Raw genomic sequence first — 15,174 nt, 5'->3', positions numbered from 1 at the left:
AATCAAAAAAAGTAAGTACAATAGCAAGCACTCCAGATACTATGTAATAATATAAATGCTGAATTATATCTTCTGAATTATATCTGAATTAATCTGAATTATATCTAACAAAAAACATAAATGATTAAGAAAAAAACACTGCAAAAATTAAAAAAAAAATCAATTAATCTTTCAAAATCAAATTTCGACGGAAAGACCAATAAAATAAACCATGAATACTGAATTGTTTATCTATAATTTAAACGCCTAAAATGGAATTGGCTGTAACTCGTCCACAAATAGAGCCGTATTTTTTCAGGAGCATAGTTGAACTATTTTTAAAAATATGTTTTGTTTCAGATACGTGTTGATACGTTTTTATAAACAGGTTGGACCAACATTAAAAAATTTAAAATAGAATTAATAAAATGGATTTCTATACTGACCAAAAGTTGTAAAATGGTAAGATATATATTTGTACTACTTTGAAATTAACTGCACTTGTAAAACTTTTTTTTTCATCCTAATTTCCCAAATAATATAAATAGATTTATTTAAATTAAAATTAGCAGACATACTTTTAATGCTACTCACTAGTATATTAGTTGATTGGAGGATAAGGATTTTTTATTTCTTCTGCTTGAGGTAACGCAGTACCAAGGATGGTTGGCCTACATGAATGGTTCTACATGCCTAATATATACTTGACATTATAGAGAGTGTTTTAATACGAGCGCAAGATTTCAATGTTCAATATAACATGGTTTTCTATAGCAAAGTATTAAAATATGTATTGATTTAGAAAATATACATTTGGAAAATATGTATAAAATTATGCTTCTATCTAGAATTTTAATGCTTCGATGGTTGCAGGCTCATTGGCATAAATCTGTAAGTTCAGATTATCCCACAGCCAGAAGTCTAAAGACGTTAAATCGTAAGAGGGTGGAGGCCAATTCTGGTCACTAAATCGGAAAAGGAGACCAGGAGCAAACTTGCGCAAGATCGTCAATGTTTCGCGAGAGGTATAACAAGTAGCACCAACATGCTGAAACCAGACCAGATGTCGTCAAGATCAATAGCTTTCCAATGAGGTACAAGGGACTGTGTTGTCATAACATGATAACGTTCGCCATTCACCGTTACTGCATTAGATTCTTCTTTTTCGAAGAAAAATAGTTCGATTATTCCTCCAAACACATCCACGTTGTGGATGCATTGTCCCAAGTCCTAAATGTGACGGCTTTGCCTATTAACGAAGCCATCGAGGTGAAAAGGGGCCTCATCATTGAAAATAATTTTGATCACTAGGCGCACCAGTACTTAATAGTGGCAATTGATGAAATAATGAAACATTCATCACTTTGATAATAATTTTTGAAAATCAAAAAGCGTTATTCTACCGCGTAATGCTCCATATTTACTAACTGCCATCTGTCAAATTTTGATTTGATACGTCATAATCATGTGACATAATTATCGAAACACCCTTTACCTACCATGCCAATCTCAGGCATATAATATTTTGATCGCCAGTGATCAGTATTGATATTTAGACTTTGCAAGATCCCTTTAATTCCAGTATTTCGGAGCACATATCCCTTAATAAAGTCGAGTATGTCACTGCGCTTTATCGTACTCAGAGCTTCTGCAGTTCCATATCGGCCTGGATGTGTATGTGGTGGAGTCTATCACTTTCAGTGCTTTCTAACTATTTAAGTAAGTATTAATGATTTTGTGGTTCAGTTGCTCTGTGACAGCTATATTACATAAATATATGCAGTCGTCAGTGTAGGTTTTAGGATCTGTCTATAAAGCCAAACCACCTATATTTTAAAATCACTTAGGATTTGATGCATAATTTGCGATAATTTCTTGATGGTTTTATTTTAAGATGCGAGTTTTAATATTTCGCAGAATGACCCTAAGATATTTCGGTCTTTTGAAGCCATAGGGATTTATCATTGATAATAATTATTTTTTAATATATTATTTTTTTATACATATTTCTCACATCGATTGACCACGTCCAGTACGTCTTAAATGATAATAATTATTTGATTCTCCTTATTTTTTCATAAGAAGATTATCCATTAGTAGTGACCATAGGAAAGAAAACAGAATTTTTCCTTGTAAGTAAGTATCACCGAAAAAAAACAAGCATAAAACTGAAAAGTTTAGTACTAAATCTTTGTAAGTAAAAATATAAACCTACCTGGCGCCACCAAAAGTTTCTTTATATGTTATATCTATATTTTTTGAAATAACTATACTTGTCATTAGAATCATATTTTCTTGTTTATACTAATTTTTTAATCTTTTTTTGCAATTATTTTGTTAACCTTAATATATTTTATGTCGACTATGAACTTAGATACCTTAAATACTAAAAGCATGCAGGAGGAAAGACCTTCAAAACGGAATTTTTCTTATATGAACAATTGATCATTGTTAGAGATTTCTTAAAATAAAATTGTTAGTATTTTTTTTTCTAAAAGCTATAATTTTCAGAATGACATAAATCGCGACGACGTAACTAAATAGATAATCCTAAAAACAATAAAAGTATTAAGATAATTAGGTAAATATTTCCAGGCCAACTAACAATATTGATTTTCGTTGAGAACTTTCCGTTTTAGGAATATCCGGATGAAATAATATTTACGCAGGGTTATTGCAACGTAAGATGATAAGCTGCAGAAAGAGAATATTGCTTAAGGCATTCCAATAGCCAATATTATTTCTCTTATAGTACCTTGATCAAAACAAGGCGATTGCTTTTAATAAAATAAAACAAAATAGGCCTAGTAAAAATAAGATCTTGTTTATGAAAAGTATAATTGAGTGAGAAGTTCATTATCATTGATAAAGTTCCTTAATGAAAACACATATCACAAAAAATCTAAAAAAATATTTGTTTTTTCCTGAAAAACTAAATTTTTTGCATTTAGATTGTATTGCTCTACCTTTCTTCAAAAAAAAACCTTTAAAAACATTCAGACAAAATTGTGGTTATATCTAGTCTTACCCAAAAAGATGTTGCTCAACTGTTTTATTTACTTTCCTCGTTGGATATATTCTTTATATATCCATCACCAAATCTTCGGGCAGAAGAAGGATTTAATTTACTTGACAGAATTATATTTATTAGCTTTTCGCATAAAGTAGATAGAATTACGTGTTTTTTTATTCAAAAACTAAATTCCAATCTGCAGTAAAAGACTTAAGTTCCAAATTTCACAAAAAGTTAATTTTCATAAAATTCAGTTTCTATTAAAAACTGTATAATGAGTTTTGTCTTAGAAACACAATATACTTTATACTCGCATATACTTCTTAATAATAAATGGGAGAGATATGTTTAATTAATATATAAAACTAAATAAATCTAATTATATAAAATAAATTGTAAAAAAATATTTACAGGTTTAATTATTGATCTTCTAAAGTTTTAGATTTACGTTAATTCTGTACTTTTCATCTTTCCTACTATTTACCTTAGAATAACTGTAAAGGCACTAGTTTTTATACGTAAATCTATTTTGCTAAAATATATTGTATTTTCATTAAAAAATATTAAATTTTACGATGTAAACGTTTTCAACTATTATGTTTTCTTTAGCAAGAGAGAGACAACAAGTGGTTGATTTAAATATTGTTATCGAAGCGCTGTTTTCATTATCATTTATTTAGTTGTTGCCATTCAGTGTTACAGACAAGGTTAAGATATTTGATGAAAATGATTCGTTCAGCGGTAAGTTTAATTTATAGTTGTAATATTACTTAATTTAGTGATTTTATAAATTTTTGCGGCCTCTCTATTATCTCAATAGTATTTATTTATTTGTGAATAATACCCTATATATAAATAATAGATATCAAATTAAAATAATGCTATGTATTAGTAAAAATTAAAGCATATTTTTTAGCATTTGACTTGTAACATGATGATTAAAAATATATTTAACACAATTACATAAGCCAATCAAATTTAATCTTTAAAGTCCCAATAAAAAGCATTAAAAATAGATGATGTTTGTTAAGGCTATACATTTTATGATAATAACATTATATTATGTGAATATATCTTAAAATATGTTTCTGAAAAAATTCCTTAAAACCTTATTTCGATAATTTAAAAAGTCTAAGAATATCCTTATTTAAGTTTTAAATTTTTGATTTAATGTTACCTTTTGACCTATTAAGAAATGCATTCAAATCCTATTACTAATCGGAATATTGTGTGTAAAGTTTAATATAATAAATATTCATTAAATCATAGTTATTCTGTAAGTATTTGCATAATATACCTTTGTTGTAAACACAAAATTTGACATTTTTTAATGTTTTATGTAATATTTTAGATTTTAATTTTTTGTCAGTTGCTCTTATACCATATACATATACCGGGTGTTACAAAAAGGTGGTGCCAAATTTACGGGGGTTGTTTGGAACATTATAGTTAATAATATTTGCATAGGAACCTCTAGTCAGAAATAAGTCGTTTTGGCTCTAGAGTACAATAATTTTTTATACATTTTAGTAATGCAGAATGTTCAAAAAAAGGAATTATTAATTAAAGATTCTGTTGAAAATACAAGTTTATTTAATTTTTTAGAATATAATCGTATATGTTGAAGAAAATTGATAAAATACGAATTGCACGCTAGTTGGTAACATCGTCTTTTGCATTATTAGCCTTAAATATAACAACCTTAGCATTTTTCAAAGTTTGTTAGCTGATAAACTAAGTTATAATTAAGGATTTTGATAACTCTGATGCAAATATCAAAACAATCTCAATTTTTGTTATTTTTTAATGTACCGATCTTCTCTCGAAGTTAATTAATAGTTGAAAGTTTAAATTTGAAACCAATTAATTACGGCACACCCAGATAATTGCTTAAAGGTTTATTAGTTGCTGCTAGACCCTTTATACTCGTAATCTTATCCATCACTAATCTGTGAACCTCTCTTCAAAAATTTTTTTAAATTGTGTTAATTCAATTGACGTGCTTTTTATATTTTTTTTGATCTAGCGTCATTTTGCACCGATTCTTGATATCCTTTATTTGTTAAAATACATTTTATATTATCTTTTTTATTATGTGATCTATTTTTTCTCGAGCAAATAAAAAAATTGATTTTTGAACACTAATTTAAGAGAGAGTACAACAGAGTAATTTACTTTTAAAATTGTGTTAGAGCTAATTATATATTTTTTCATTTTAGACATCACCTTTATTAAATATTCTTAAGAGAAACTACTCGAATGTAGCACCCACCACAAAATTATTCATTGACGGGCAGTTTATAGAATCTAAGGCTACAGAATGGGTCGACTTACATGATCCTGCTACCAATAACCTTGTCACTAAAGTACCACAGAGTACCAAAGAGGGTAAGTAAAGTTAAAATTTACTTTTATAGTTTATATTTAATAAAGCGATTTTAATTTTTCTGTTAAATCTGATTTCACTGACAAAAACTCTAATAAAACTTTTTTTCTTATTGCCCCTTTAAGAAGCTTACTTTTGAGTATTTTTATTTTTTAATTATATTTTCGTCATTGGTAAAAATCTAAAATAATAATTGTGTATCTGGATTTGAATTTTATTGTTTACAAAATATTCGTAAGAGACGTATGTTGAGAATGTTATTGAATATAAATATTATTCTAAAGCTGGTTATGTACTTTGATCAAATACTTTATTCAAACTCTATAAGAACTAGGTAGGGACTACCGAACTCATATCATGCATTTAGTTCTTATAGCAATGAATTATATCAAATATCCCAAGAATATTCCATATGTAATATATAGCTCCAACTATTATAATTTTATTTGTATTTATATATGTTTGAATATCTGTCTAAATTTGCGGAATGTTTTCTATTGTAATTGTAGGAGTTTGTCAGAGTTATCCTATATACAGATATCCTCATAAATTAAATATTAACAAAAATTCCACACATGGTATAGACTTTTTGTACGACTATCAATTAGTTTTGTTTATTTTTTTAAATTAATAGTTGTTTGAGAAGTTTGCCTTTTCGGTTCCAGATCTCTTAATTAATGTTTTAATCTGTAACTATTAGGTAGCGCTACGATACAAAAGTTAAAACACGTTTACTTTAACTGTTTCTTTAGTAAAAAAAAACATAAAGTGTAATGTTTGATTAAAAAAAATAATACATATAAAAAAAATATCTCATGTTTAGAAATGGAATCTGCCGTGCAGTCATGCCAAAATGCATACGAAACCTGGAAAAACACATCGGTATTAACTAGGCAACAACTTATGCTTAAATTGCAGGCCCTTATTAGGCGAGATATAAAGAAAATTGCTGCGAATATTACCTTGGAGCAAGGGAAAACATTACCAGATGCTGATGGTGATGTTATGAGAGGAATTCGTGAGTAGTATTTTATAGTTTATGCTGGATAGCCCTAATTATTTGTGATAATTTTTTTAGAGGTTGTTGACCACGCATGTGCTGCAGGAACCCTTTTGCAAGGAGAATCTTTACAAGGCATAACCACTGACATGGATATTGTCTCTTATAAAGTTCCAATTGGAGTTACCGCTGGTAAAAACTCAATAAATGCAACTAGCAAAATAGAATCATAACCAATTATTTTTCACAATACTTAGGTATTTGTCCATTTAACTTTCCTGCAATGGTTCCACTGTGGATGTTTCCCCTGGCATTAATTGCGGGAAATACCATGGTAGTTAAACCTTCTGAACGTGATCCAGGTGCAACGATGCTTCTTATGGAACTGTTAAATGAAGCGGGATGTCCACCAGGAGTTGTAAACGTTAGTATATAAATTTATTTAATTATTAATATTACAAGAAAATACTTTGCAATCGATTTTGTAACAATTGAGAAAAAAAAACTGACTAAAAATAGTTGTCTTAAAGTCTTTATGGATATTTTAGTAATATTATTTGAAATAATATGTTAGGAATATTATGAGAGCTAATAACTTAATATTCTATCGATAGGTTTTTATTTACAGAAAATTACCTCAATAAAAAAATTAAAAAAACTAATCAATGGGATTTAAGTTATGCCTGCAAAAATGTAAAATATATGGACACATATTATTCCTTCTTTATTAAGTTTTAACCTGGTTTATTTTCTTTCACAAATTATTCTTATGCTTGAGCTTTAGTGGCTTTCAAACTCTAATTTTATGTTGCCTGAAAATAAAAATCTTTATTGGTTTGACACTTTTTATTAGCACCATAACATTTGTTCTATACATGTGAAAATAAGGAAAAAAACAACATTGTAGTATATGCCATGAATTGGAAGTGACATTGTTTTAATTTACTTTTAAAGAATTTGGTAAACTATAATTAACCTATTTAAGATCCTTTCATTTATATTTGCAAATAAGATAACTTTTAATACAAAGTACATGTAAGTTCGTATTATATTAGTGATTTTAAAGTTCTTCACATATTGTAGCTATGATTATTTTTCTCTTAAAATATTAAAAATTTATTTTAGAGTGTAGTCTGCTTTTGAATACTGCATCTGATATCTAAACAAAAAATCATCGAAAAGTAAATAATTCTTCTATAATTTTCAGGTAATTCATGGTACACATGATGCAGTTAACTTTATATGCGATAATCCATTAATAAAGGCAGTAAGCTTTGTTGGTGGCGATAGGGCAGGCAAGCATATATACCAAAGAGGTGCTGCTAGTGGAAAAAGAATTCAGTCTAACATGGGAGCCAAGAACCACGCGATACTTCTTCCAGATGCTGATAAAAATGCTGCTTTAGACTCTTTGGTTGGAGCTGCGTTTGGTGCTGCTGGGCAAAGGTAACTTTGAAAAAAAAAAACTGTTTCTGAATGTGAAATTCCGTGTAAGCTATTCTGAAATAACTAGCCTAAATATTTAACCCAGTAACTAATATTAGAATATATTCAAAGGCCTTTTCCGATATATATATTTAAATAACTTCCTCTAAAAATTTGTTTTTTGTAGATGTATGGCCTTAAGTGTTCTTATAATGGTAGGGGAAGCTCAAAAATGGATTCCAGAGCTGGTAGCGAAAGCAAGTAAATTAAGGGTAAATGCAGGGCATGAGCCAGGAACAGATGTTGGTCCTGTTATTTCTCCACAAGCCAAGCAGAGAATTTTACAATTAGTCGAAGCTGGAATCAAACAGGTATTTAATAATTTTTATAAATAATATATTTATTTTTCGAACGAGACATTCTGATAATAATGGAACTTAATATGATGCAAATCCTTCCTTTATTTATTGTCTGATTTTCTTAATTTTATTTAATTTAACTTTTCTTTGCTTATTCACTTAATTTCTTTTATCTACTCGGATAGAAACGAAACTTGTATCTATTAAAAAAAGGGTTCAAAGTTAAAATTAAAAATGTACGCCAATGGCAATCGATCTTAAATTCCAAGTCGTTACTATCTACCTTGATACCTCCGGTGAAAAGCTGGTGTGACAAGATTTTGGTTAAGTTTATTTCGTAAGTTTCAACTCTTAAGATATACTATCCAAAATCTCTTTACATAATAATTTTCGGAATAAATAAATAAGTTTTTAAGTTTATAACTTTAAAAATAGCTTTTGGGTATTATAGTAATATGAGTAATAAAGTAAATGCATCTTTTTAATGACAAAATCGAAGGGAAAGGATGAAGAAAAGCGTAATAAATAAATTGATAATTTCTATGGTTTCGATTTACCGAACTTGTTTACGTCACTTTTATTTTGATAAGGACATCTGTTAACCCTATTATAATTAAACTGTGTTACATTCATGTGTCAAGCGATACCGCAAAGGGGATTGATTATGTAACCCAATTAGTGCGCAACCAAAAATTTGAGTAAATCATCTATAGTTATACAACTAGATTTTAAGATAAAATTTGGATTATTAAAGTTCTTGCAAGAACTAAGTCGGCTCCTATGAAAATTTCTTAGCTCTAAATTTAAGCTTTCTATGACTCTTAGCTTTAGGTATTTTCTAATTGCTATTTTAGTGGTGGCTTCTATGAGTATCCAGGAATCTACGCCATATAATAAAATAGAAAAGATATATCATCCTAAGTGCCTTTTAAGAGATATATTGTGACTTTAGAAGATGGCACTCATGTTATGAAATACCGTCTTTACTTTTCATGTACGACATTTTATTTCTTGTGCACTGCCCCATTATTCATGCATGATGGTTCCAAGATAGCAATGATTTGGAATACATTCAATTGGAGTTCCTTCTACATGCATGTTAAGGGTAATTTCCATTTATATCTCTTTTGCTAACGATTATTTGTTTCGTTTTGTTTACATTGATATTAAGATCATATTGTTGACTATTTTGCGGTTCATTAACGTTTGCAGTGCTTCGAAGCGATCTAATATTACCGTGGTATAGTTGGCATATTGAATATTATTTGGTCTGACTTTATCCAAAAAGATTTCTTCTTCTACTCCATTAAAAATTATTTTGAAATATAATTAAAATGTTTAAGGCGAGAGGAGTACTTTTGCCATATATAATTTATAAATGATTAACAAATATATTAAATTACTCTTCTGAATTAAGTACCTTCAATCATAATTTGAACTATTATTTAAATTCTAGGGTGCAAAATGTGTCCTAGATGGCCGCAACATAAAAGTAGACAAATACCCCAACGGAAACTTCGTAGGACCAACTATTCTAACAGATGTACAGCCCTCACACGATTGTTACAAGGAAGAGATTTTTGGACCAGTATTATCTGTTATGAGTGCGAATACCTTGGAGGAAGCAATTTCTATCATAAACGCCAATCCTTATGGTAACGGAACTGCTATCTTCACCACAAGTGGAAACCATGCCAGGCAATTTGTTCATGAAGTTGATGCTGGTCAAGTGGGCGTTAACGTTCCAATTCCTGTACCATTACCGATGTTTAGCTTTACGGGTTCGAGAGGCAGTTTTCATGGAGATTTGCATTTCTATGGAAAACAGGGACTGAACTTTTACACTGAGACCAAGACTATTACCTCACTTTGGCGAAAGGGCGCTACTCCTGCAACATCTACTCCTTCTGTATCTATGCCTGTTCATAATTGAGTATTTCTGATTTTAATTTAAGTATTACATAAGTTTTTTAAATATTGTGTTTCGCCTTCATCTAATCGTTACAAATAAAAGCCAAAATATTACATTTTGTTGCAGATTTTATCATAACCCACTTAATCTATGTTAAAGCTTCTCAGCAATTTAATTATGGACGTTGTTGGTAAGGTGAACAAAGATAAGGTTGTATCGGATTTGTGTAAATTTTGTGTAAATTGTATAAATGATACAATGATAGGTGACACATATATAAAGAATGATTTTGTTTGTTGAGCGGAAAGTTCTACCAATGTATGATGTAGCAAATTCACTTACTTAATAAAAAACATCTTATTGCCATTATAAGATGCATGAAAAAATGTACTTAAGGCATTTGGCATTGTCTGAATAAAGCACAGTGGTATTTAGATAACTGCATTAAAGCTAATAAAATTATATCTGCATATTTCACTCAATGGATAACAACATTAGTTAAATGAGTTATTCAGAGCTTTATCTTGGAACGTCTTCTATTTTATACATACTTCTACATCAATGGAGTATTACAGAATAAAGTACAATTCTGCAGGAGACAATACTTCTCTTATAATTCAATCGTATTGGCTATTGTAATATGAACTCTATATATAATATTCTTTTTAAATCTAAACTGTGTAGCTAAGCGAAACCTGTATAGTGAATTTTGCTGAGAAGTAAAATATCTCTATTTTTGACAATTCCGAAAATTGTCATAAAGAGAAGTTAGTTAAAACGATGTTCAAACAGTATAAGTTACTATAGTACACTGAGTTTTGCATCAAAGATCTTCATTGGCCAGGCCGGTATAGGTACGTTTGATTTTAGAAGAGGGATAGATGGAAATAGGGATAGAGATAAAAGACTATTTCACAATGTTAACAACAAAATGTCATATATAAGATTTTCCACAATATGCTATAATTGTTTAAATACTGTATTTATTTAATATAATATATTTTGCTCGTTATTGCAAACCATCGATACTAATTGGCCTTTTGATAATTACTACCCTTGAGAGGGCTTGACTTTAAGCTACGTAGCGAGTATTTTAGTAATTAAACTTGGGAAATGATCTTATTAAATTGTAATTTTCTATATCCGAACGTTTTAAAAGCCACTCAAACTTGGGCAAGCTTGAGATTATATTATAACGGATTTAATAATTGATTACAATCATCCTTGTGTAAACGCTTTGCCTAAGGTATTGGGCTAAACCGTGAGTTGCTTACATAGTCAACATGGGTAAACAATTTAATTTAATTGATTATCCATTATATATGTATACCTGAGTGATCTAACTAACTATTCAGCAATTACTATTACTAAGGAGTATATAATAAGCCCCTTAACATTTTTGAAATATGAAATGAAGATTTTGAGAATTGAAAGTTTAACTTAAATATCAAAGACAGAAAAGTGAAAACCAGGAACAGTTTCTTTAATTTTATCTATACTTCAAATTCCAAAGTTGTACTATTAATACTCCATTTAATATAACAACATTTAGTTTTAGGATAAAAATAATCTCAAAGAAAATAAAAAGAGACTAGAAAATTACAGTTATTTTATTATAAAACTATAATTAATTTTTAAATATAAGAGAGAAAGTTAGGCGGACAATAAGTCTGAAAAACATAAAGCGCAGGAATATTACAACTTACCATTGTCAGACAACATAAAATTTAGACAAATTATGAAGTGTTGACTTAAAATTTCGTTCAATTTTTCAATTTTCTTAAGCCATCCTTTCACCCCTTGGAAAACAATCAAATAAAAAGTAAATGAATCTAAATTATAGTATATGTAGTATCTCATTCATATTCGCTCTGAAACTTTAGAAATTGAAAAACTTTAGAAAACTATGGTCTTAGGTTCTAATCGTTATATTTATCTCGTTTATATTTTTGTTTTGTTTTTGTGTATCCACGTTAAACTGTTCAAAGGAAGAATAACTAAAAATATTTTGAGAAAATACTGGGTGTTGGATCTGAGAGCATCTTGCAGCCAACTTTTCTAAGAGTGAAATATTCGCTGTGGAATTTCAACGAGTTTAATAATTGTTATTTTAAAGGCAAGAAAATCAAAAATTCAGAGATTGGAGGAGCACAAAGTCAATGTTCTCAAATTATGTTTATTTTTTAAAAAACGATTACATACACGTGTTTCGCCCTAAGGCTTTTTTTTTATTTGACACTGGATTTAATGTGAACGTCAGCATTATTTTTGATTTTTTATGCATTTATTTTTGTTTTAACTTGAATGTTTGTGGTGTTAATCCAATAGCTTTACCGATCATGTGTAATCATTGTTTAAAAAATAAACATAATTTGAGAACATTGACTTTGTGCTCCTCCAATTTCTGAATTTTTAATTTTCTTGCCTTTAAAATAACAATTATTAAACTCATTGAAATTCCACAGCGAATATTTCACTCTTAGAAAAGTTGGCTGCAAGATGCTCTCAGATCCAACACCCAGTATTTTCTCAAAATATTTTTAGTTATTCTTCCTTTGAACAGTTTAACGTGGATACACAAAAACAAAACAAAAATATAAACGAGATAAATATAACACTTCATAATTTGTCTAAATTTTATGTTGTCTGACAATGGTAAGTTGTAATATTCCTGCGCTTTATGTTTTTCAGACTTATTGTCCGCCTAACTTTCTCTCTTATATTTAAAAATTAATTATAGTTTTATAATAAAATTACTGTAATTTTTCTAGTCTCTTTTTATTTTCTTTGAGATTATTTTTATCCTAAAACTAAATGTTGTTATATTAAATGGAGTATTATTAGTACAACTTTTGGAATTTGAAGTATAGATAAAATTAAAGAAACTGTTCCTTTGTGCCCCTCCAATCTCTGAATTTCTTATTATTAAGAGGTCTCTTTGAGAAAAATGAACTACTTTTTTAAAAAAAATCAAAAATACAAATTCAGTTTTCTTTAAAGCAGTAAAGAAAATTTCCTTATTTTAATGAAGCTGTCAGTTTTTGTTAATGGATTTTTTGATTTTAAAGATCTTGAAAATATTTAAAAACAAACAATAACGGAAGAATAATTATAAAACATAAGATTTATAAGTATTTTACATCAGTTGTAAAATTTTTTTCTCTACTTTTGCAAATTGATTAACACGAAATGAAATTTAAATAAAATTTTACGAAAATTCAAGGAAAAATTCTTGTTCTTAAATCTGAACTGAGAAATCTGGCAACTCTTGAAATAGCAAATATCTTGCAATATTAACGTTAAATAATTAAGATAAAAAATATTTAAGGTACAGTTTTATGGGTAGAGTTGGGACTGAATCAGTTTTAGTAATAACCAAGAATTTAGTAATGAAATTTATCTTGGAACAGAATAAAAATAATTAATTATTATATTTTTTGAATCTGCTATCAACGTAGTTATAAATTTTACTAATAACACAAAACCTTCGACCATGTATTCATTTAGCAGACAATCCAGTTTTTTTTTTAGCTTTCAAAAAAATACTTAAATATGAGAATTTGTGAATCACTTGATTTCATGGAAGTATTATTAGAGTTAGGTTAGAATAAAAGGCCAAAAGCTTTTTAAAGATCAGATGTCACTCATGCGAATGTACATTTAGTGTTAAACCTTATTTTTATTAGTTAAACTTAATTTTTTTACATCCTTAGCCACTATTAAACCAGTATTAAACCATTAGAGTAGGTTAAAATAAGTGCGCCAAGATAGGATCAGGATCAGATTGTATAGCGTTAGTAAGATAAAGAAAACATTCGAAAAATATAAAATTCGTACGCATTAATGCGTACTACATTTTATATTAGGGCAGATATATTAAAGAGATATAAAGATTTCATCGAATTTTACTTAAAATGCATAAATACAAATTATGTTTTGTCTGTCATGAAACTCAAAAAAAAACACTGTATTCAGCGTTTTATTATGTTGTATACTATCATCACGAAAACGATTTCGGGGCGATATTCTAACAGATACATGAATAAAACAACGTAAATAAACTGATCTAATAAAATACAGAAAATCTATAAAACATCATTACATAAATGATTTTTAGCCAAAACTTCTGTAACAACCGAGAGGTACTTCGCCACGTAAGTATTAAGTTGCAGCGACTACAAATGCTATTGCTGAATTAAACAGAATTCTGATTTAGGCATTGAGAATTTTGTTTGAATTTTCTTTTAATTTCCACTCTTGTTAAGCTAATTTGTTTGTGTGGTTCAAGTTTTTTTAATTTATGACTGATTTAACTATTATCTGAAATAGAAAAAAAAAGAAAGAGCTGCTAAGGCGCATATGAAAACCAAAAGAAGATTTGTTATGTTGATTAATATGCTCTTTTATTCTGGTTTCAAGATTACGTATTGTTCTTCCAACTTATACAGTCAGACTACACTAAGATTAATATAAGGGGTTTATTAGTAATAACTAAATGCATGTCAAAAAACCTTTAAAGTCTTTTTAAATTTTTAAACGTTCAGCCGTCATTTTGACAAGTAAGCTATCTTTTATTTTCGTTTCTTATAATTTCGGTATAATAATGTTGTTTTATCGATGTTCTATTCCTGATAGTATCTGTTTAATAAAAGTTTATATTTAATTAGAAAGTAAACCGTTTCTAGAATCTATATCTTTATTTTACAATTTTAATAATTTTTACCTTGTATACGTTTCTTGTAGTCATAGCCCTTACTCCTAGTGCCCTACACCAAAAACGCAAGGGAGTTATTATTATGATACTCACGCTAAATACATTGCCTAAAATTTAATATAAATTTAACATAATAGTAATAAAAAGAAAACCACAGATATTTATTGTATTTTCTGCCGTTGTCGTAAGTAACTTAAAGCGATAGGTTGGTCAAAGAGTTAATCAGTAAAGGCTAACAACATACCATGATTAGCATTGCTATTTAATAGTGGGCCATCAAAATTTAATTTAGTGAAACTAAAATCTGAGCGTTAAACTTATCGAGATATAGAATCCAACTTATCTGCTATATGACAAAAACAAAACGAACAAACCTTTTTCTTCTT

At 28.6% G+C, this 15,174-nt stretch overlaps 1 protein-coding gene across 2 annotated transcripts; it reads left to right on the top strand.

Annotated features, from left to right (window-relative positions):
* The first annotated feature begins 423 nt into the window (after positions 1–423).
* LOC126741703 (probable methylmalonate-semialdehyde dehydrogenase [acylating], mitochondrial) lies at positions 424–10,189 on the top strand. Of its 2 annotated transcripts, none has more exons than XM_050448239.1 (8): positions 424–441; positions 5,212–5,380; positions 6,202–6,396; positions 6,457–6,570; positions 6,636–6,802; positions 7,586–7,824; positions 7,991–8,174; positions 9,619–10,189. In XM_050448239.1, exons 1-8 carry the CDS (start codon positions 439–441, stop codon positions 10,093–10,095), a joined length of 1,548 nt encoding a protein of 515 aa, XP_050304196.1. In that variant the 5' UTR covers positions 424–438; the 3' UTR covers positions 10,096–10,189. The 2 variants fall into 2 exon arrangements, with proteins under 2 accessions (XP_050304196.1, XP_050304195.1); XM_050448238.1 differs by lacking the exon at positions 424–441 and adding an exon at positions 3,604–3,733.
* Positions 10,190–15,174: the final 4,985 nt, after the last annotated feature.

Source organism: Anthonomus grandis, chromosome 10, assembly GCF_022605725.1.
Source record: "Anthonomus grandis grandis chromosome 10, icAntGran1.3, whole genome shotgun sequence".
NCBI lineage: Eukaryota > Metazoa > Arthropoda > Insecta > Coleoptera > Curculionidae > Anthonomus > Anthonomus grandis.
The sequence above is the reverse complement of the archived record's forward strand: the minus strand, read 5'-3'. Positions and strand labels throughout refer to the sequence as shown.